Genomic DNA, 22,443 nt, shown 5'->3' with positions numbered 1-22,443 from the left:
ATTGTAGATGTCAGAACAAGGCACTTTTCGACGAATTGCCTTGTATGTTCTTCACTTTCTCAAGCAAAATCCTATTAGCAGTTTACTCTTATTCCCTTCTTCAATTTTCAGACATTCAGTAGTAGACCAACTCCAACATGCAAATCCCAAATGCATACGTATCCACACGTACGTATCCAATATGCAGATCCCATTAACAAATATATTTTCACAGGTCAAATCTCCATGAACAATAGGGGGATCATGAGTATGTAAATAGCACAAGCCCTGAAGAATCTGCCTAGCCCAGTTCTTGATCACGACGACATCAACACTCCTATGCTTCCCTCTGAATTCCCTCAAACTCCCCGAAGTGAACGACTATGTGATCATGTTGATACTCCCACTCTCATGGTCCACCCATGTCCTATATGACTTGATGATGTTCTTGTGCCTCAATGGCTTCAACAAACTGTCAAGCCTTTTCTCCACTTGTTCTGCAGCATTCGACGAATCATTGCCGTAGAGTTTGTTCCACGTGACTTCCATTCCATCAACGACATCAAATCCTTTATACGAAACCTTGGTTGCTGCTCCAAATTCTCTGCTTAGCACTTCGTTGTACCTTATGTAAGGGCCGTTGGGGGAATTCTCTGCAATTTCAGTATCTTCATACTCATCGTTGGACCCTTTCATCGGCGGAAACAAAGCCAAACCTTCCTCTTATCTCATGGTAACAACCAAGAACGAAAGACTACCAGATTATGGGGATCAAAGGAGACCCAGTTAAGAAAAGGCCTCGCACACAACCAAAAACAAGTCGACAGCAGATCGAAAGAAAGATGAAGTAGTAGTCATGTTGGAACCCAAAAAATCCATGTGGGTATTGGGAGTATGGATGAATGAATTGGAGAAGGAAAACACATGGGTTGTTTGAATAACGGAGGAATGAAAATCAAGATTGGTCTTTGGAGAATAAGGAGGCGCAGTGAACAAAAAAAGCTAGCTAAAGATTGGACGCCCTAGGGTAGAATGGATATATAGGTGATGAAAGGAGAAGATAAGGGACGAAAGCGTGGGTATATATAGAGGAGTAATCTGTGGGAGTTAACTGTGGGAGGTAATGGATCAAGGGAGAAACTATAGGCCGACCAGTAGACTGAGTCCTAACAGAAGAAGGTGTGTTTTATATAGCCGCCACATAACAATCGAAAACAAGAATTACAAAAAAAAAACAGACTATTTGCAACTGCGAATTTTCCATAGGTAGCTTGTATTAAACCAAATTCATAAATCTTGTAATAATTTGTTATATATAACTTAACAAATATCTATGAATTTTTCAAAATACACTTTCCACCCCACCAGTCATCTTCATCCTTCTCCCCTTCCCCCTTCTCTCTCCCCCCGTTCTGTCTTCTCTTCTCAACTCACCACCACCAGGCACCAGTCATTTTCCTCCTCCTCCTCCCCTTCCCCTTCTCTCTCCCCATTCTCTCTTTTCTCCTATTAACACCACCACCATCACACGCCACCACCACCACGCAGCACCAAAATTTAATAACTTTCCCTAAATTGTGGTCGACGAAAATTTATACTCTCCGTTGAAAGAGGAAATTACATGGCCAGCGAAAACTCCGGTCGTGGCAAACAGAGTTCGACGAGGTTGACAATTTTTTCTTTGGAACCTCCAATTCGATATCCAATCCCGAAAATATCTACCAAAATCGGAAAGTTAATTTCCGAAATTATTCAAAGAATTCGGAAGTTAGAGTTTATCGCGCATTATGGTAATGCGTTTTTAGCACAATCCGATGTCCGAAACTGCATTTCGTGCATACGCGATTGACATCACGCATTTTAGTAATGCACAATCAACTCTAACTTCCGAATTCTTTCACTAATTTCGGAAGTTAACTTCCGAATTAGTGCGTATTTTTCAGAAATTAGTATCCACAATTTTCTAGGCACGGAGAGTAGAATTTGAACCCGCCCTGAATCTGAAATCAAACAGGTACTATCTCCCAAAAAGAAATTCACCCCAGTCGTCTCCGATTATGGTAGATATCTTCGGAAGTTAACATGGAAAGTTGAAGAAATAAGTAAGGATTACTACCGATTGAAGAACTCGGAGACGACCGGGGTGAATTTCATATTTTCGGAATCAACCCTCTCCACCTCACAGGTAACCCCCTTCCGAAAATATCTACCAAATCGGAGCTCTACCGATTTGTCGATCTCTGTTCATTGTTGGAAATTCTCAGCAGCCATGGAGGAGCTCCGGCGAGTATGGTGGCTATGGTGGAACCGGTGGAACGGAGGGAGTAAGATGGGTGGATTGTGTTTAGTAATCTTAAAGGGTATTTTTGTTCATTTTTTTAAAGAAACTTTAAATAATCATCTTCTTTAGCTTTGCCATGTCAGAATTAATTTCGCACATTTTTTATAGGGTGTCGCTTTTCGCAGCCCTTTATTTTCTTCCGTAACCCACTACATTTCGATAAATGGTTGTTGAAAATCATAAATAACATTTCGGTAAATTGCCGTTGAAAACAAGATTATATTTCGATAACTACATGTCGAAAATATGTTCAACTTTCGGTAAACAACTGCCGAACATGCATTTTCGGTAAACATCTGTTGAAAAAAATATTATATTTCGGTAATTGGATGCTGAAAATATATCTCAATTTCGGTAACTAACTGTCGAGTATAATTGAAATTTTTTAACGGGCTATGGGAGTAAATAGAGGGTTGCGAATAGCAGCGCCCTTTTTATACTTATGTTTTCATCCTTCCATTATGTAAATTACCCTTATTACCCTTTACACTATTTTATAATACACACACTTTTACTGTTTCCTAAATTTGTGGGATTCGGATGAATATGAAAGCTTATACAATTAGGTGAGATATAAGAGGGGAAGATTTTCAAATTTTTAAATATTCCAACAAATCCCAATGATTTCTCGTTCAATTTAGCGCGTGAGTTATCTTAAGTTCAACCCGGTTTTAGTTTCATAGTAAATTATTTGTATCATTTACCATGAAACGGGTTTTTCTATTATGTCCATTTCATGCTAAATCATTCGCACCGTCACCATGACATGCATGTTCGAATCATGAAAAAAAATTAATGTATCCATGGTGTTTTACGTCTAAGTAGATTTTGATTTTCTCCCCCCCACTGCACTTATGATGGTTTTAATTTTCATGGTAAATTATTTGCATCATTTACCATGAAACGGATTTGTCAGTTATCCCCATTTCATTTGACCATCAAGTTGCACCACTTAACAATGAATTATGGTTCGCAATCTTATTTAATGAAAAATTGACTATTTTCCATCAAAACTGGCAAACTGGTATATAACATGATAAGTTGACTATATTTTTTGCATGTATTGATCATGCTAAATTGTTTATCCACAAAGGTCATATTTTTTAATTTCATGAAACATGGTTAGATTACTATCAAAACAAGTATTAACATGGTTAAATTACCATCATGATTCTAGCGTTTCATGACTATTCCTAATCTAGCTTGAAACCGATTTAACAAACATGACATACTCTCAAAATATTATTATTGAAATTATGAAATATAACCCACACAATTGAGAATCAAATTACATGACATATCTACATCATGACATGCTTCCAAACAACAAACCCAACACGAACTCTTTCAAACTCGACCGTGGCAACAATGTACGGGTGGGTCAACCCGAAACACGAACTCTTTCAAACTCGAACATGATGAAGCTCGGATCGACTCATTTTGCACCCCTTGAATAAGCAATCAAGCACATACACAAATCCAAATAACCCAAAACTATAAAATTTCTAAACCAAAAGGAACTGTAAAAAAAGAGAGGTTAAAACCCACCTCGGCTTGGTACTCGTGGTGCTTGTCGGAGGCCTCGGGGACTTCTTTCTCCGCAACAGCAGCTCCGGAGGCGGCCTCGCAACAAACCACCAGCCCCATCTCTCTCCTCTCGACCTTCCACTTCGGTCTGGATTTAAAGAAGCTGTTTCCGGTGGAGGGTGGGATGGAGGATGGCGACATGGATGCAGTGTACAGAGACGGAGATGCAAGGGATGGTGATGTGGATGCAGAGGACATCGACGAGGATGCGCGGTGAGGATGGGGACGGATTTGTGGCGGCTATGGGCGACGAAGTGTCCGAACTCATGTCCATTTATGGATTCCAAAACCCATTTCAAAAATATTCAAATTTCTAATGAGGTTTCCATTTTGTGGGGATCAGATAAGGATGGGAGGAGTAATTCATGGGCCTAATTTATTGCTGGGATTTGAAATCTTATGATTTCATCCCAACTTTCGGTTATATATAGGGAGGAGTAATTCATGGACCTAATTTATTGCTAGGATTTGAAATCTTATGATTTCATCCCAACTTTCGGATATATATATATATATATATATATATATATATATACAGTCATTTTCAAATAAGGTGGTCCTTATTTTAGTTAAAATAAGGACCTCTCTATTTCTCTCATTTTCCGTTTGAATTTTGATGATCTAAGCCGCTCAATGTGTTCAGAACGTGATTTTAAGGGTAATTATAAGGAATTGGCAAAAAAAAAGACCGGAAAAGTCTTCATCCGAGCAGTTTTAATTTGAACCGTTTGATAAAAAATAAACCAAAACTGCTCGGATGAAGCCCTTCCCAATCTTTTTTTTTGCTGATTTCTCGCGTGTACCCTTAAAATCACGCTCTGAACACATTGAGCGGCTCGGATCATCGAAATTCGATCGGGAAAGGGAGGTCCTTATTTTATTAAGTTAAGGTGGTTCTTAGGAGAAGAGGACTATATATATATATATATATATATATATATATATATATATATATATATATATATATATATATATATATATATATATATATATCTATATATCAGTAAGCTTCTAATGCGGACCTCCGCATCCAAGCAATATATCAGTAGGCTTCTAATGCGGACCTCCGCATCCAAGCAAAGTACGGACTACCCCATTTCTCCTCTTTTTCGATTGAATTTTGATAATCCGAGCTGTTTAATGTGTTCAAAACGTGATTTTAAGGATAGCCGCGAGAAATTGGCAAAAAAATGACCGGGAAGGGCTTGATTTGAGCAATTTTTATTTGAACCGTTCAATAAAAAATAAACAAAAACTACTCGGATGAAGCCTTTCCCGATTTTTTTTTTTTGCTGATTTCTCGCGAGTACCCTTAAAATCATGTTCTGAATACATTGAGCGCTCGGATCATCGAAATTCGATCGGGAAAGGGAAGGTCCACACTTTGCTTAGATGCGGAGGTCCGCATTAGAAGCTTTTATATATATAAGTTCTTTTCTTATAAAGACTACCTCATTTTAATAAAATGTAGACCTCTCTTTTTCGATCGAATTTCGATGATCGCCGCTCAATGTGTTCAGAATGTGATTTTAAGGGTACCCACGAGGAATCAATAAAAAAAAAGACCGGGAAGGGCTTCATCCGAGCAGTTTTTGTTTGTTTTTTATTGAATGGTTCAAATAAAAACTGCTCATTTCAAGCTCTTCTTGGTCATTTTATTTGTCGATTTCTCCCGGGTACCCTTAAAATCACATTTTGAACACATTGAGCGGCTCGGATCATCGAAATCCGATCAGAAAAGGCGAGAAATGGAAAGGTCTGCATAGAAGGTCCCCATTTTAATGTCCTTACTTGAAGATTTCTCTCTCTCTCTCTCTCTCTCTCTCTCTCTCTCTCTCTCTCTCTCTCTCTCTCTCTCTCTATATATATATATATATATATATATATATATATATATATATATAGGAATTTTCAAGTGAGGGATTCCTCATTTTGTTAAAATGAGGGACTTTCATTTTCCGATCAAATTTTGAAAATCCGAACCGTTCAATGTGTGCAGAACGTAATTTTAAAGGTCTCCGCAAGAAATCAGCAAAAACAATGACCGGGAAGGGCGTCATCCGAGCAATTTTTTTTGAACCGTTCAATGAAAACTACTCGGATGAAGCCCTTCCCGGTCATTTTTTTTGTTGATTTCTCATGGGGATCCTTAAAATCACGTTCTGATCACTTTGAGCGGCTCGGATCATCGAAATTCAATCGGGAGGGGAGTCCCGCATTTTAATAAAATGAGGGATCCCTCACCGGAACCTAACTAACTAACTAACTATATATATATATATATATATATATATATATATATATATAGTGGGGATGAAAACATAAGTGCCAAAATTGAGCAGGATAAAAACCTACAAAGAGTGGGTTCTGAGGATGATTTTTTAAGTCTCCCTTTTTTTAAAAGACTTTTTTGTCCGAAAGTGGTTTATTTTAAAACAGACTATTTATAGTAAACTTGTAGTTACAAATATCGAACCCAAAAACAATGATACCATGGGGGAAGAGTTCAATTTGAGGGGTGGGGCCAGACAAGGAATTGGAGATGGTTTAACATTATCCCATTCTCTTGAACTTAATTTAAATTTGGGAGTTTTATTTTTATTTGAATTTTTTCCTCATTTATTAGTTTTGCGCCAACTTTTGTGAGTTATTGATTCGTTTCAATAAAAGGAATCAGAAAAGTAAATTTTTTTTTTACTTTTACTCAAATATTTTGAGAAATAACCACTTTTTAACCTTTTTTTGCTAAAAAATGGTTATTTCTCAAAATATTTAGGTAAAAGTAAAAAAAAATTACTTTTTCAATTCCTCTTGTCGAGACGAATCAATAACCCACAAAAATTTGCGTGCAAAGCTAATAAATGCAAAAAAATTTCAAATAAGGACAACTTCCAGATTTAATAAGTTCAAGAGAACGGGGTATTAAAAAGGTTAAGGGCAAAAAAGATGTTAAAGAGACGGTTTTGGTTTGCTCGTTTGGATCTTTTTAGAGCACAAAGAAGATATGAGAGTATTCCCATGGAAAATTTGATATTTGGGGTTTAGTGATTAATTCATGTGGAAGTTATTGTAGGAGAGATTTTTCGTTAGTTTGGTATCTTGCCAACAACTCCACAAATTTTTTTTGGATTGTTTTATCTATTTCCTTTCTCTTGCAATTATTTTTATATTAATGGAATATTACTTTTCTTCGCTGTTAAGAAAATACAAAAACAAAGATGAGTACAGAGCAGTTATTTTTATTTTGTTTATGTTTTATTATTATGAATTTTTAATATTTTTACTCAAATTTTGAGTTTGGGTAGAAAAAGGATAAGGATCGGAGATACTCTAAAGTAAGAGAAATAGGAGTAGTTAAATATGCTTTTTCGGTCCTCCTGATTTTTGGATATTCTACTCAAGCATTTCTTTACCTCGAAAGGAAAATGCTAAAAAGAGCACAGTGGACTTTTGTTAAGTTTGAAAAAGTATATTGAAATGTGTGAAAATTGTATAAAGTGTAAACGTTTATTGAAATTTGTATTTTTTTATCATTTTGTTTAGCTTAATGGGCTTCCAATAACAGGAACCTTCTTCAAAAAGCTTGTTAAGCGTTATCCATATTAGATCAATTTATATGTTAAATCATAACATTAACAGTTAACAATGACACATCTGCATTTACTATTCAAACTAATGATAGTGTCCATGATTTTCTGAGTTTTTCCTACGCGACTCGTCGTGGACCATGTCTCCATTTATCACTTACCAAATCAACATTTTCAAAATCGTTTTAACACACCCAACCTTGGTTCCGCCGTTCCGGTCTCTCGAGTATCCTCACAATGGTTCCGCCGCACCGGGTTCCCATTGGCACACAAAATTTGCATTGACTCCTTTCCACGGATAACCAAGTCATTCCTCACCATGGTTCCGCTGCTCTAGGTTCCCATGGGAACGCACACAACCTCACAATGGTTTCGCTGATCCGGATCTCCATTGGAACACACACACACATTCCCACAATGGGCAAGTCCGGCCATATTGCGATTTCAAAACACACCTTGTCATTAACACACCCTAGGTGTCATGTTTCTATTTTTCTTAATTTTTGTGTCTCGTCACATGCATACACTCCGCGGTGGACTTTTCACGTATACATAAATCATTCATGGAAATCTTGAAACTAAACTAGCAAGATCATCCAACTCTATATTATTTAGCATGCTCAAATCACAATTCAAAGCATAACGCCACATGTACGGACGCCTTTGGAGCGAAATTCACTTATGCTTTATCACACCCCAAGTAATACAAGAAATTCATATATGCATGCTCATAACCATCCCAAAGATCAAAATACGAATACTTCAATGCATTTCGATATACAAACAACATACAATATACGTAGAGTAGGTAAGTAGAGGTATTCTACATATACTTAGAGATAGGGGATAAGAATAATCTACCGTTCTTCTTGGCGGTAGGGCGGCTACAGAAAAGTAAGTTGTCTATCGGACGGAGTGACTTCCTACAGTAGGCTTCCGGTAGCTTCGAAAGAGAAAGGTTTCTCTCGAAACTAGTTCTTGACTAAAAACTACTAACTTTTGGATCGAGAGGGTGGTCGGGTGGCGGTTTAGTGACGGCTTAGGATGAGTTTCAAGAAGAATTTCAAGAAAAACTCAAGAACAAGAAAGAACAAAGTAAAAACTCAAGAATTTCTAGAGAAAGAAGTTGAAAGGTTGGAAGGTGTGAGTTAAATGGCAAGGATGAGGTGCTATTTATAACAAAAGTCTTGGCTATTACCCAAGGAATAAAATTTTTCCTAGCAATTATTGTCCAATGGTTAAGATTTTCCTAGAAAAATAATAGGCCAAAAGGTACATGTACCCATATATAAATATATTTGTGTACTTAGAAAATCTAGTAAAATACTTTACAAGGTACTATATAATCTTTTAAGATTTTCAAGTATTCAATAAAAAAAATATAAGATCAAAATTTTCTAATAAACTAATCTAATAAGTACATGTTCCTATTATATTATTATATTAGAGTACTTTAGTACACATATTTATATATAACAATATCTTTAGAAAATCTAGGGCAATAGATTTATAAGGTACATATACATATTTTTAAAGATATAATCATATGGAAAATCTAGGAAATGACTATTTAATAAAATCCTAGTACTTGTTGGTAGACTAACCTTATTATCTAAGGGGTAAAGTTTACCCTAGCATGTATTGACCAATGGATAAAAGGAATAAAGTAATATATACTTTTATAATATTTGAAATAACCAAATGTCCTTTAGACATGTGTATATAAGTTTATATAGAACTATATATGAATACTTTATCAAATCTAGCACAAAATATCTTTGATAAAAAATCTAGGTTTCTTATTGTCCAATAGATAAAAGTTTTCCTAACTTTTATTGACCAATGGGTAAAGGTTCATTTAGGGTTAGGAGAAAATAACTAGATGAATTGGTAGTTCGGTTCCTCCAACTAGTTGATTAGAAGCTAATTATACTAGCCAAGTAGAATCTCCAGCCAAGAAATATAATTTAAGATTTTATTTTACACTCTAGGAAAATATACAAGCGTTTCTACAAGTACACTTGTCTTTTGAAAATGACTAGATTATCCGGTGCAAAGAAATATAATTTTATAAGTCTCAAATCTAATTATGACGGATTATTAAAGTTAAAAAGGAATTTTAAAGGAAATCCAAGTAATTAAAAATAAAATTTAGGGAAAAAAATTGAAATAGTCCCTGTAGTTAAGTGTTTGTGTCAATTTGGTCCTTGTAGTTACAATTGGCTCGATTTACACTCTGTACTTTCTATTTTGTTCCAATTTGGTCCAATTACTAACTTTCGTTAGTCCGTTGTTAGTCCTTTAAACAGCAAAATCATCTGGCCCCCTTTTTTTGGGTTAAAACAGACTTGTTCCGCTAAATAAGCCAACTGGCTTTTTTTTTTATCCTTATTCAAATTTTTTTCGTATTTGTTAGTTTTTTTGGGGTTATTGCATAGTCATGACGAGAGAAATATAAAAAGTAAAAAATTATTATCGAAATTCAATTTTTTTTGAATAAAGACGAAAAAATTAACTTATTGGTTTATTTTTGTCTTTATTCAAAAAAATTAGGTTTCGATCGTAATTTTTACTTTTTAGATTCCTCTTGTCATGACGATGCAATAATCCCTAAAAAATGACAAAAAACTAACAAATACAAAAAATATTTGAATAAGGACAAAAAAATAAGCCAATTGGCTTATTTAGTTGAACAGGGTTACTCATTCCCCTCTTGCCCTAACATACCTCTAAATTAAAACACAGCTCATTCTTCCATTCTCCATTGATAAGGAGGCAACTAAGAAGAAATTTGATTATAGTTTTCTGCGAAAAATTGCCCTCAAATTCATCATTTTCATAATCAGCCATGAAGTATCATAATTACTGGTATTGTCTACCTGTTCAACTTGTGGACAAATACTAAGATGCCTTATTTTTCTGCATAGTACTAAAAATGCATATAGAACCATGTCCAAAAGTTACAACATGATATAGATTCAAAAGTCACAATATGATAAAGAACCATGTCCAAAAGTCAGAGTATTACATAAACTCAGTTCCAAATTTAGCAAGTCATAACCTAATACATAGACATAGCAAATCACTCAACTAGGTTACAATAAACCTAACTTAACAGCCCAAGTGGTTACAAAGAATAGGGCCATGTCATTCCATTCATTTTTCTATACTTGGCCCATGCACTGATTCTTGATTAGGAATGTTGAAAAGTAAACCTAAGTCAATTTTTTCGTCTTTATTAAAAAAAATTGAATTTCGATCATAATTTTTTACTTTTTAGATTTCTCTTATCATGATGATGCAATAACCCCCAAAAAATTGACGAAAAACTAACAAATATGAAAAAAATTTGAATAAAGATAAAAAAATAAGCTAGTTGGCTTATTTAGCCGAACAGGTGTTTTAACCCCCAAAAAAGGGGGCCATATGATTTTGCTGTTTAAAAGACTAACGACGGACTAACGGAAGTTAATAATTGGACCAAATTGGAACAAAATGAAAAGTACAGAGTGTAAATTGATCCAATTACAACTACAGGGACCAAATTGACACAGACACTTAACTACAGGGACTATTTCAGTTTTTTTCCCTAAAATTTAAATATTTAACGAAATTTTTATTTACAAAAAATCAGGGTCGTTACAATTCAAGATGCGCTCAAGCTAACAAGACATCTGTTATATATGAAAAGAAAAGCATTCAAACCCTCAGATTTCTTAGGATGACCTTGTGGGTTTAATTTTGATCATGGAGTGTAATTCTGCACTACTTTGGTTAGATTAAATATTACAATGACGTGCTCCTAAGTCCTAACCGTAAAGAAAGAGTATTGGTATTTTTTTTGGTTTTTTAGTAATCAAGATTAATGCTGTGTTTGGAACTTGAGGAAAGTAGGAGAAAATAAGATAAAAGAAAATGAGAGGAAAATTGTACAGTGCACAATTTAAAATTTTTCTATTTTCTCTCATCTTTCTCTTCAAACCAAACAATGGGAGAGAATACTTTCTAATTTTTTTCTTCCTTTCTCTTTTTGTCTTTTTTCCCACAAGTTCCAAACAAACCTTAAAGAATAGTTGGCCGGCTTTAAACGTATCACTCACAAATAATTCTACTGACCAAGACCAAGCCTCTCTTTCCCTTTCAATACAACGGTTATTTATAACGTCTTCCACATGACGTAGGTCCCACCCCGTATGAGAAAAACGTTATAAATAACCGTTGCATTGCAAATTAATTGTCCCCTCTCCCACACACACATTCATGTTTAAATATGATTTGACCAAGACCGGCCTTATCAATAGTCGATCAATTTGATTTTAACATTTTGGAGTTTTTAATGAGTCCTGATCTCACTCTCAAAGGGGTATAAAATGGCCTGCCCCTTCTAATAGTTTTTTTTTTTTTTTAAAGGAAAAAAGGACCATCCGAGTGATCTTTGCGATCTTGATTCCTCTTATTATAGTCAACTAAAAATTAACTGGGAAAGCGAAATATCCAATAGGCATAGCAAATGAGGTCAGCATGTATTCTGTCTTTGGTGCTTTCTTGGTTCTTCGAGATTTTTTCAATGACTTACATTCTTTACTGAGATGAAATTCATTTGAACCTTGCGTTTCACTTCCTTAACTTTAAGACTATGCTATCTCAAGGTGTTGTTAAATGGAAAGATCTTAGCAATGTCAATGAAAGATAAAATTCGTTTTATTTGTCTAATTTCCCTAAAAAAATGCAATCATTTGACTAATATTCTTAATTAACTAATGATAACCCAAGCAGCAAGGCACTCCATTTATTAGGATGATATTCTGGATTTTAATTCTGATCGTGGAGTGTCACTCTCCACTACTTACGTAAGATTAATGAGTTAATTATATCTGACTCGAGGGCGTTCCACTTTCTCCAAAAACGTATTTTTAGAAAATGAAGATAATTTCAAGCTTAAAAATCATATATTTACGCAAATAATTTTCCTACCAATATGGATCTTGTTTGATAGATCTCATTAAGATTTTTTAAACGGTGCAAAAAAAATTAAAAAATTATTTTTTATTTTCATTATATTTGAGCTTGAAAATACCTTCTTTTTCAAAAAGAAGGTTTAAAAAGAAAGCGGAACGTCACCTCGCTCCGCCAACAAAGGTAGCCTACCACGGAAGACGTGTAATTTTTGGATCACAAAATGAGAAGTATTTGGGAGCTACATTTTTTTGGACTTGGGGCCTCTTTGGTAAAAAAAGGCATCGTCCCAACTCCTAAGCACTAAAATGTGATCTTAGTTGTTCATTGTGTAAAGCTTGACAATCAAAACAAAGTTATGAAAATCAAGGTTGTCGGATATAGTTAACTCATTGAACAAATCACATTTTTAAATAGTTATAACTGTCCTATATATTATACCGTGGTAAATAAAAGTGTTGGGACACCGGCACATGGCGGTGCCCAAAACCACCAAATGATTTTTCCTCTCATTATCTCATTTTCCCTCTCTCCCACGCATATATTCATATTTGCTATAAGTACCTCCATATAGTATCCATCATATACACGCATGTACCCTGTTTGCTTACAAAAATGCTACTTGCACAACCGTTGTGTTGGTTGTGTGCGTAATTTTGACCGTCTAGATGTATTTGGACGGTTTAGATTTTATAAAAGCTCTTCCAAGGAAAAGTTTAACTTTTATGGGAAAGAGTTTGAGCGAATTTTGGCTATTTATTACAGCAATGGACGGCTAGAGATTGGTTGTGTGTTGTGTTTTACACAACTGTTGTATATGTAGCACTTTTGGTTTGCTTAAGACTTAAGCGTTACCACCAAGATTTGTCTTCCTCTCTATCATCATCTTTAATCATTTGGCAGGCTTCTAAATTCATTCATTTTCATAAACCCTTCCTCCAGTTTAGCTTCATCTGCTGTCTTAAGCTCTTAATTTCCAATTTCCGGGGATCAAGAAGGCAATATTTGGTATGCTATTTTCGTATCTTTGAAAAAAAGTCTCAGTTCTCACGGAGTATTAGTTAGAATTAGAATTGGTTTCTCCAGTCTAATGATAAATCTCTATCAGGGTTTATTTCCACGGTTTGTATGGGTAATTTACTGCTTCATTGGGTATTCATTTATGTTTTTCCTTTTGTAAAATGCTCAGTAATTCATTGATAGTTAGGCTGATTCGTCCATATATGGGTTTTGGTCACTATCCATGCAGAGATTGGTTTTGCCTCTTCTTGTAAATCAGTGCATGAAACAAATTGTCTAAATTGCTGACTGGTTCTCCACTAGATTGGAATGTGTATTCATATAATTGTTGAGGCTTATCTAGGGTATTTCATGGAAACCATCTCGAAGCAAATTTCATTTTACTTTTTTGCTCGGCAACAAGGGCGGAGTGATACAAACTCATGGGAAGAACTCACCCTTGAAAACCGGGCTTACAAGAAGAGGGTGTTCAAGAGCTTGTTTACACAAGACCAAGCCTATACTTAGTTGATGTGGGTCATTAGGATTGAATCACTGAGAGAGGTCGCTCAGGTGTAGTTGTGTAGCAGCCCTCCCTTAAAAGCCATAGCAACTACTTTCCCATCCTAGGCAAGCGGCCAATAGTCAGGAATTGTTGGTCTGGGTTGAGGGGTGTCGATAGCATGCCTCGAACCTGTGACCTCTCTGGGCCCAAATGGTAAAAGCTACAACCTTGGGGGACATTTTGAAGCATTTACTGCTATCTTGAACGGGTATATTTTTATACTTGCTTTTATGGCACAATACAGTATAAGAGACAACCTAGGCATGTGGTGCTTGTGGTACTAGCCCAATCATGTTTTGCCCCAAGCGTTTAAGTTCTGTTTCAAAATCTCTGTCGCTTCTCAGTTCGACAGGCTTAGTACATTTTGTATCGTTTATCTTCTAAAGATGCTTCACGTTATGTTCCATGACCAAGGATTTCTTGGGCTGCCATATCGTACTAGCACAAACACACAACATGACAAGTTCATGGCACTGGACACACACAAGCCAACACTGGAAAGTTTCATAAAATGAAAGACAAAATACAGATGATACATGTTGCACATGCGTAGTTATAGGTTTTCCATTTACAATTTTACATGGTTCTTTTTACGAGTGTGTATATGGAAACTTCAAAATTGAAATGGGTTCTTTTCCAAAAATTTCTCAAAAGGAAAAAAGAAAAAGAAGCATTTTGAAAATCGTCAACTGACCAAATTTTACGAATTTCTCGACAATGAATCTTGGAAACATATTCTAACTTGCGGGCTCTCATTTTTGCCATAATATTGTACAAATCCTCTATCTTCATTGTATTGTCATGGCTGGCTACATGTTGCTTAGTTTTGTTTACAACGCTAAGTATCAGCTGCTGCTAATTTTTCTTATATTTTTCATTAAGTCGTGGGTCCCTCTTAACTCTTTAACTCTTAATACCTTGTTATCAGTAGCATATAAATATGGATGGATCTGGTGTAAGGCAGAGGGCATCATCTTCGAACATTTTGTCAAATTATAAGCTTGGGAGGACCCTTGGTATTGGGGCATTTGGTAAAGTGAAACTTGCAATTCATATCCCGACAAAGATTAAAGTTGCTATTAAGATCCTAAAGCGTCAATCAATTAATGATTCTGATGCTGAAAAAGGTGCGTCATACATTTGATTTCTGTTCTAGTGTTGGGGAAGTAGACTGATGCATTGGTCACTCTTTTGTAATTCAGAAAAGGGCATGGTCACATTAATAACTTCTCTATCAAAGAGCCGATATGAACTACAAGTATTCAGAAATTGCAAAGCAATATGCAGAAATTTTGGCTTTGTCTTAATCCTGAAGACTATCTTATGCATTTTGAGAAAGATAACAAGTACTCACGATGATTTTTCATATTGTTCATATCTTTTAATCAAACGGAATTTCAGTATGTTCCGGTGCTATAAAGGTAGCCCATCTGTGTGGGTTTTTGGTGCTGAATATGCTGTTCCTTGTCAATGACAGAAAAGCTTTTGATGCCTAATTTAAAGTTTAAACATCATTCAACACACACTAGTGTAACTTACTAGTAATGCAACTAAGAAGATTAACTCCCAAACTCACAAACCTCACCAACAAACTGTAACAACTCGGTTTAGAATTCAACATTTTTGGCAAATGAACAAGAACTAGCAATCCTTAACTTGCCCAATAATTAAGTTAATAAAGTATCAACGAGCCACATCAATGTGTCCAAGGCATGCTGATGTTCGACTCATATGACAACAAAAATGCAATGTCCTTGTTTCACAAGTGACACCAACATTTAGATGCCTAAAGTGTTTTTTTTCCTTGTAGTATAAAGTCTAGCAGAACTTTGGTCAAGGCTGGCAGATGTCGGACTTATTTGACAACCAAAATGCAAGGTTCTTGTTTCACAATTGTCACCAACATTTTAGATGCTTAAAGTATTTTCTCTTTTGGCAGTATAAAGTCTAGCGGAACTGGTTGCCTTTCCTTTCGATCAATCATGTTCCATTCTTTGTTGGCCTATTCTATTCCATTACTTTCGGTTGATTGATCAATCAATCCAAAGGTTGTTCTATCATTCAATCAATTTGAATGAAAAAAATGAGAATAGAATCAAGTTAAACAAAATTGACAAGGAGGTGGGAATTCGATGAAATTCGATTGGATTTTACGCGATTTAGAGTTAGTAAACTAAGGAACAGGGCTGATGTCGTGCTTAGCATTGGATTTCTTACTCAACGAGTCTCAATCCAAGAGAAAGGAGGAGGGTTGTGGTAGCCTGGTAGGTTGATAGCCAATGGAAGCTTTGTAGGCACAGCTTAGGAACACAGATCCTAATAAAGGAAATGGATCTATCTAGCGGACTGCTAGTAATTGTTTTGAAAGTTTGTTGCGTTGATAAGTGATAACAACTACCAAGGGGCTTTTAGTGTTTATTGGCATCAAAGTATTCTTCAGAAGATGCATTATCATTGCATGTATGTAGCACCTATAGGATCATATTTTTGTTCTTACCCTTTTTTGTTACATTTCTTCTGGCTTTTTCTTTTCATTATGTTGCAGTCATAAAAATATTAAATTCTTTGTCTTCTAAAATGTCGATTCCGATGAAGTTATTTTGGCCTCTATGGCATTATCAACAAATTGACACTATCATTTATTCGTGTTGTGTTGTTGTAGTGAGACGAGAGATCAACAACCTAAGGCTATGTTCCCATCCACACATAGTTCGCCTTTATGAGGTCATAGAGTCTCGATCAAAAATTTATGTTGTCATGGAGTACATGAATTCTGGTGAACTTTTTGATTATATCACGGTGAGGGGTAGACTCAAAGAAGACAAGGCTCGCCACTTCTTCCAACAGGTACTTAAGTTGCTAGTTTATTTCATTCTGGCCATGTTTTTTTAGTTTTCAACAAATTTACTTTTTATGAAATTTTCTTAGGACAGGTTACGCTTCCACTGATTTTATGTATCTTTTTGGGTGGACAATGTTCTTTGTCAAACTTTACAGTGGCGTTTTTAACATCCTCTCGTATAAACTTATTTTCTGTTCCACTTGAATGATGAAAAAGTGAAGGAAATTAACCATATAAAGTGGTTATCTAATGATAGAGTAGATCATTTCAGGCGTCGAATGTTGCCACCATCACATGGTGGTCCACCGAGACCTCAAGCCAGAAAATCTACTTTTGGATTCAAAACACAATATCAAAATTGCTGACTTTGGTCTCAGCAATATCATGCGGGATGGCCATTTTCTCAAAACAAGCTGTGGATCCGCGAATTATGCAGCTCCTGAGGTATGTAATTGGTTTTGAAATAGGTAGATCCATAAGAGTGACCTTATGCTCCAACTGCTTTCATACTATAGAAGCGGAAAAGGAGGAGAAACTCTTTCTCCAATGAATCAACTTACCCTTTTTGTGTAGGTTATCTCTAACAAATTATATGCTGGTCCCGAGGTTGATGTTTGGAGCTGTGGCGTCATCTTATATGCTCTTATGTGTGGGAGGCTTCCTTTCGATGATGATAATCTTCCGGGTTTATATGCAAAGATCAATGTAGGTTATATGGGTTGATATTTGAGTCTTAAATTAATTCTTTTGAGTCTTTCAATATGTTTCTTTTATCAGAACGGAGTATACACCTTCCCAAACTATCTGTCTATTGCTGCACGTGATTTGATTTCCCGGATACTTATTGTCGACCCAATAAGCCGCTTGTCAATCCCTGAAATACGTCGGCATCCTTGGTTTCAACTACATATTCCTCGATATCTGCTTGAGCCCATGGTCACTGAAGGTTACAACACCGAAAAGGTAAGCATGATTCCTTATACCTGTATAATGATTTTTTATTTTTTTTGTTGGATTTTTTCTTTGAGATTTCATCTTTTTATACTATGTAATCTATTACAATCACTAGGAGCTAACATTTATGGTCGAATAGCTGAATCATGTTATTTGGTGTGTACCATAGGTTTGTAGTTTGTTTTTGATAATTGATAGCTCTACTCACATTGTAGTGCAGATTCAATGTATGGCATCTTTTTGTTTCAGTAAAATAGATAAGTTGGAATTGAAATGCAAATACAAGAGCCAATGGAATACAGGTAGATATAACACAATATGAGGACTTTGTACAACCAAGCCGAGTTTAAGACTCAAAAAAATAATCATTGAGAAGTAACATTGAGAAATAATCAAAGACAAACTAGACATGTAAGCCATTACATGCAAACATACAATAACACAAGGTCCGATAGACTACATAATTCATAGATCTTAGTGGGTAAATTATATTAGTAATTTTGTCATTAGGCCAATTTTCTCAAAACTGTGGAAGAAGTCGGCTTAAAACTTTTGGGGACAACTAGTGATATACCATAGTTTCATTTTATAGGAGGTCTTAGGTTCAACACTTTCTATCTGTACTTGTTCCCCATTGGTATTCTGCTTATGCACGTTGAATTACGTCAATCTTTCATTATCTTATGCCAAGCACTTGAGAATCATTCTTGTACATCATAATTACTGTCAAGCACCATATACGAAATCAACGAGCAATGACTAGAGAGGCCCATGAGCATCATCTACTAGTTTAGAGGCTATTAAACCAATGTGGCACAAGGATATGCCAGTATGATCAATTAGGTAACAATCGTGAGTAATAGTGTTGTAGGAGTTCGTAACGAGTGACTGTAACCTTGATCCTTTCCAATTCCTGGTTGAATGAATAGTTTTCTACTTTTCTTGTAATAATCGTGAGCGTTTGCGTGTGTGTATTCAGTTTCAGTAATCATCTAACGTGATAATTCAGCATGACTTGACTTCGATATAATTACCATTAAACTCCAAGCTTAGTTTTCTCACCAATTGAAACCTGTGTTACAGCAATGGTTTGAGCATTAGTACTAGAGTAAAAAAGCTCATTGACAATGGCCCTCTCTTGCGTTAGAGAAGCACATGATGCGAGAGTTGTAAGCTAGGTCGGGAAAAGAGAAGAATTCCTAAAGATGAATTGTTAAACAGAGAATTATGCTAGTTTTTCTTAATCTGTATGGACATTATTGTTTATGGAATATATATTTTTCTTGAATGTGTCGGGTTGATCGTACATTGATTTCTGTTTTTTTCTCCAATCTTAGCAACATCTGGTACATGAGGATCGTCCTGAAATATACTTGAGATCGCAAACTCATGATCAAAGAAAGTGGGCACTTGGATTTCAGGTTATAATATATTTTCTTACTTGATAGTTGATACGTTTTACTACGTGAATATGGTTTTTGTGTTTTCTTCTATTAAATGCTTTCTCCATTATAGCTGCTTTGACATCATTATGGTTGTTAAAAGCATCCCAACTCAAAACCAATTGGCAATGAGTGGAGAGGCTGTCCAGGCTCATGTACTAGGTTTGGAGGTTATATTTAACCAATGTGAGACAAGCTCCAATACTCTTTTGCACGTGCGACCCCTGACTCAAACGTAGTGAGGTGAACAAAAGATTCAACGCATTAGACAACAATCAACTATCGATGACAAACAAAGGAGAAACCTACCATCAACGACATAGAGTCATGTCCAAGGCCTTTGAAAATCTAGCTCTGATACATTGTTAAAGCATCCAACTCAAAACCAATTGGCAATGAGTGGAAAGGCTGCCTAGGCTCATATACTATGTTTGGAGGTTATATTTAACCAATATAGGACAAACTCTAACAATGGTTATCATTTCGTTGGTTTTTGCTTTTAAATCTCATCTTCAGTCTCAAGCAAATCCCCGTGAAACGATGACAGCTGTGTTAAAGATTTTTCAGAAGTTCAATGTACGATGGAAGGAGATAGGACCTTACAATATGAAATGTCTCTGGTTGCCTCTATTTTCCTCCATTCCCAAGGATACACTTAATGATGATGGAACTGATGTAAATTCCAAAGACGATCTCGAATTGTCAATTATGAGTGTGAGCAAAGCGGGTGTTAGGGTGCAAGATGCAGTTAGATTTGAAATCCAGGTAATGACTTGCTTCTTATACCATGCTTAGATCATTTGACCCATTCGTTGGTGAATTATTCACCGTCAAGGTAGGAATTTACCTTTGTGTGGCTTGAAGTTACTGAATATCATGCTTGGCTACTGCAGAAACTGGAGAATATCATAATTATACATAGTATTATCAGATATTGTATACTGTCAACGTTTCTTTCTTTCATCTATGGAAAAAAAGGGTAACAAAACAAATTTGTATCAGAGTGCAAGAATACATCATATTTTTTGCTCTTATGCTGACTGAAAAGATCATGATATCATCTATTGAACAATGTTCTTTTTTGGGGCAAGTATGAGGCTCTTTTTATTTTCATGGCTAACAAGTTTGGCTAGTATTGCAGTTTTGGTGGTGGAGGAACAAAAGAAACGTGTAATAATTCATTTTCAACATACAGTGGTATTTAAGATTTTTCATGATGGCAGTGGTTTCTCTGAACTACAAACAAAATATTGGACAGTATTCCAGTAGTGCTATGTGGAAAAAAAAAATTCAGATTATTTGGTTCTAGTTACAACTGGAGATCATTCAACTCCTAAGGAATATTTTGAAAATCGTTTTTGCATAGTACATCTATTATTGGTATTCTGTGAATATTGGTATAACCTTAATTTGGTTGTAATACTGTGATATCCTTTGTTTTAAGTTATCTTTGTAAGCGTAAGGTACAATATTATTTCCAGCATTATAATTTGCCATGTCTAACATTTTCGCAGCTCTATAAAACTAGTGAAGCATCGTATCTTCTGGATCTGCAAATGATTTACGGGACACCATTGCACTTCCTTGAAATTTGCGCTGTGTTCTTCGCATCGGTAGTCACTTAATTTTGAGAAAAAGTTATCTGTCATAAACTGAAGAAGTGGAGCTATTACTTATCCGTTTCTAGTAGGTTCCCTTCCGAACATGAGCATTATCCTTTGCTGAGACTGTTGTAATTTGATGTAAATAAATTCTCGTTACGTGCTACACATATGCATCGGTGTGTTTACTACAGAAGACAAATCAATTTTATGTGTTTGTTTGGCCTAGTGGCTAGTACTTTGGACTGTTGGTGTTTTACCTGTATCCAAAGATGGAAATGGCTTAATGGATATTAATGGAAGTCTTAAGAGAGATTCAACCGTTTGTTTCAAGATCTACAAGGTTGAAAATAACTTGAAACATTCTTTTTGTTCCCTGCAGCTATTTTCTGGTTCTCTATGTAATACTTCCTATTTGGGGAGTTATTGAATTAATCAATAACGAAAGCTCGATTTATCCTAATAGTTGTGGAAGGGTGTGTTTTGAGCTTAAAACACTCGAGATTTCTAGATACAAACCGAGTATTGGGTGTTTCTTTTTCGGGATTTTGGTTCAAAATCTTTCTTCTTCCAGTTCACATGTCTTGCTTCAGACAGTTGAGAATTCAGTGGCGAAGCTCATGGTCTTGCTGCTTCTGTCTACTATTACATTTGGGGAGAAAGAAATAATAGAATCTTTCTAGGGCAGGCCTCGAACAAGAATAACGTAGCTAATGTTCAAAGGGACATCAGAGCATTTTTTGTTGATCTCAACATCAGAGCTTGTTTAGTATCATGGAAGAAGCTATTAGGGCGAGAGAACAAACACACAAGCAAAAGAAACAAGCAATCGAAAGAACAAGACACGCGATATACGTGATTTCAATTTAAGCAATTTGTCTAATCATACTCCACGAGGTGTTGGGGGGTTTCACTATGATGAAAATATGAACAAAATTACAATGGGAGAGAATCCTAACTTTGCTTTTATAGTCCAAACAAGTTAGCACACCAAAAAGCCCTAAAAAAGGCATTTCTCGCATCCCACTGGTCCGAACCAGCTTTACTTTGGTTTGGACCAAAATTCTGGCAGCTTCAAAACTAAATTTTGTTTGCGGTGGTCCGGGCTAGTCTCACAGTGGCTTGGACCAAGGTCAAAAAAACTGATCGTCTTCACATTCTAACAATTCTCCCACTTGAAGATTGATCAATGACGCTCCCCAAACTTCAATGGTCGTCAACAGACACCATGTTTCATCAACACCCACAACACCCATTTCCACAAGTGCCTCAAGCTTGGAGACCAACTGAAGCTTCGCACAGCTTCAGCTTATCAACAGTTACTGCCTTTGTCAACATAACCGTTGGATTCTCCGCACCACGAATCTTCTGAAGTATCAACTGTCCACTATTAATCAAAGAACGGATAAAATGATACCTCAACTGTATATGCTTCGTTCTAGAATGAAAGGCCGGATTCTTGGGGAGAAAAATGGCACTCTGACGGTCACTGTGCAACACTCCTTTCTCAATTGTCTTCCCCAACTCATCCAGAAATCCTTGCAACCATACCATCTCCTTTCCAGCTTCCGTGATTGCCACATACTCGGC

General features: G+C 35.9%; 2 protein-coding genes across 5 annotated transcripts in view; both read left to right on the top strand.

Moving 5' to 3' along the window:
* Positions 1-19,855, top strand: part of LOC131322881 (SNF1-related protein kinase catalytic subunit alpha KIN10-like) — a 33,516-nt gene extending 13,661 nt beyond the window's left edge. Inside the window, exon 8 of the mRNA XM_058354433.1 lies at positions 19,769-19,855. The gene's annotated coding sequence lies outside the window, so the exon portion shown is untranslated. The remainder of the gene's footprint in view (positions 1-19,768) is intronic.
* Positions 1-21,173, top strand: part of LOC131322880 (SNF1-related protein kinase catalytic subunit alpha KIN10-like) — a 34,741-nt gene extending 13,568 nt beyond the window's left edge. Inside the window, exons 1-10 of one of the 4 annotated variants that reach the window (XM_058354428.1) lie at positions 13,008-13,060; positions 13,291-13,458; positions 14,946-15,141; positions 16,677-16,861; positions 17,118-17,300; positions 17,430-17,561; positions 17,634-17,819; positions 19,148-19,231; positions 19,769-20,017; positions 20,767-21,173. In XM_058354428.1, the coding sequence (XP_058210411.1) occupies positions 13,043-13,060; positions 13,291-13,458; positions 14,946-15,141; positions 16,677-16,861; positions 17,118-17,300; positions 17,430-17,561; positions 17,634-17,819; positions 19,148-19,231; positions 19,769-20,017; positions 20,767-20,877 (1,512 nt within the window). In that variant the 5' untranslated portion in view covers positions 13,008-13,042 and the 3' untranslated portion in view covers positions 20,878-21,173. Of the gene's footprint in view, positions 1-13,007; positions 13,061-13,290; positions 13,459-13,525; positions 13,583-14,942; positions 15,142-16,676; positions 16,862-17,117; positions 17,301-17,429; positions 17,562-17,633; positions 17,820-19,147; positions 19,232-19,768; positions 20,018-20,766 lie in introns of those variants that run through there. The other 3 variants (XM_058354430.1, XM_058354429.1, XM_058354431.1) reach the window with 3 other exon arrangements.
* The last annotated feature ends 1,270 nt before the right edge of the window (positions 21,174-22,443 follow it).

Source organism: Rhododendron vialii, chromosome 4a, assembly GCF_030253575.1.
Source record: "Rhododendron vialii isolate Sample 1 chromosome 4a, ASM3025357v1".
NCBI classification, from domain to species: domain Eukaryota; kingdom Viridiplantae; phylum Streptophyta; class Magnoliopsida; order Ericales; family Ericaceae; genus Rhododendron; species Rhododendron vialii.
Note: the sequence above shows the minus strand (reverse complement) of the source record. Positions and strands in the feature narration are given on the sequence as shown.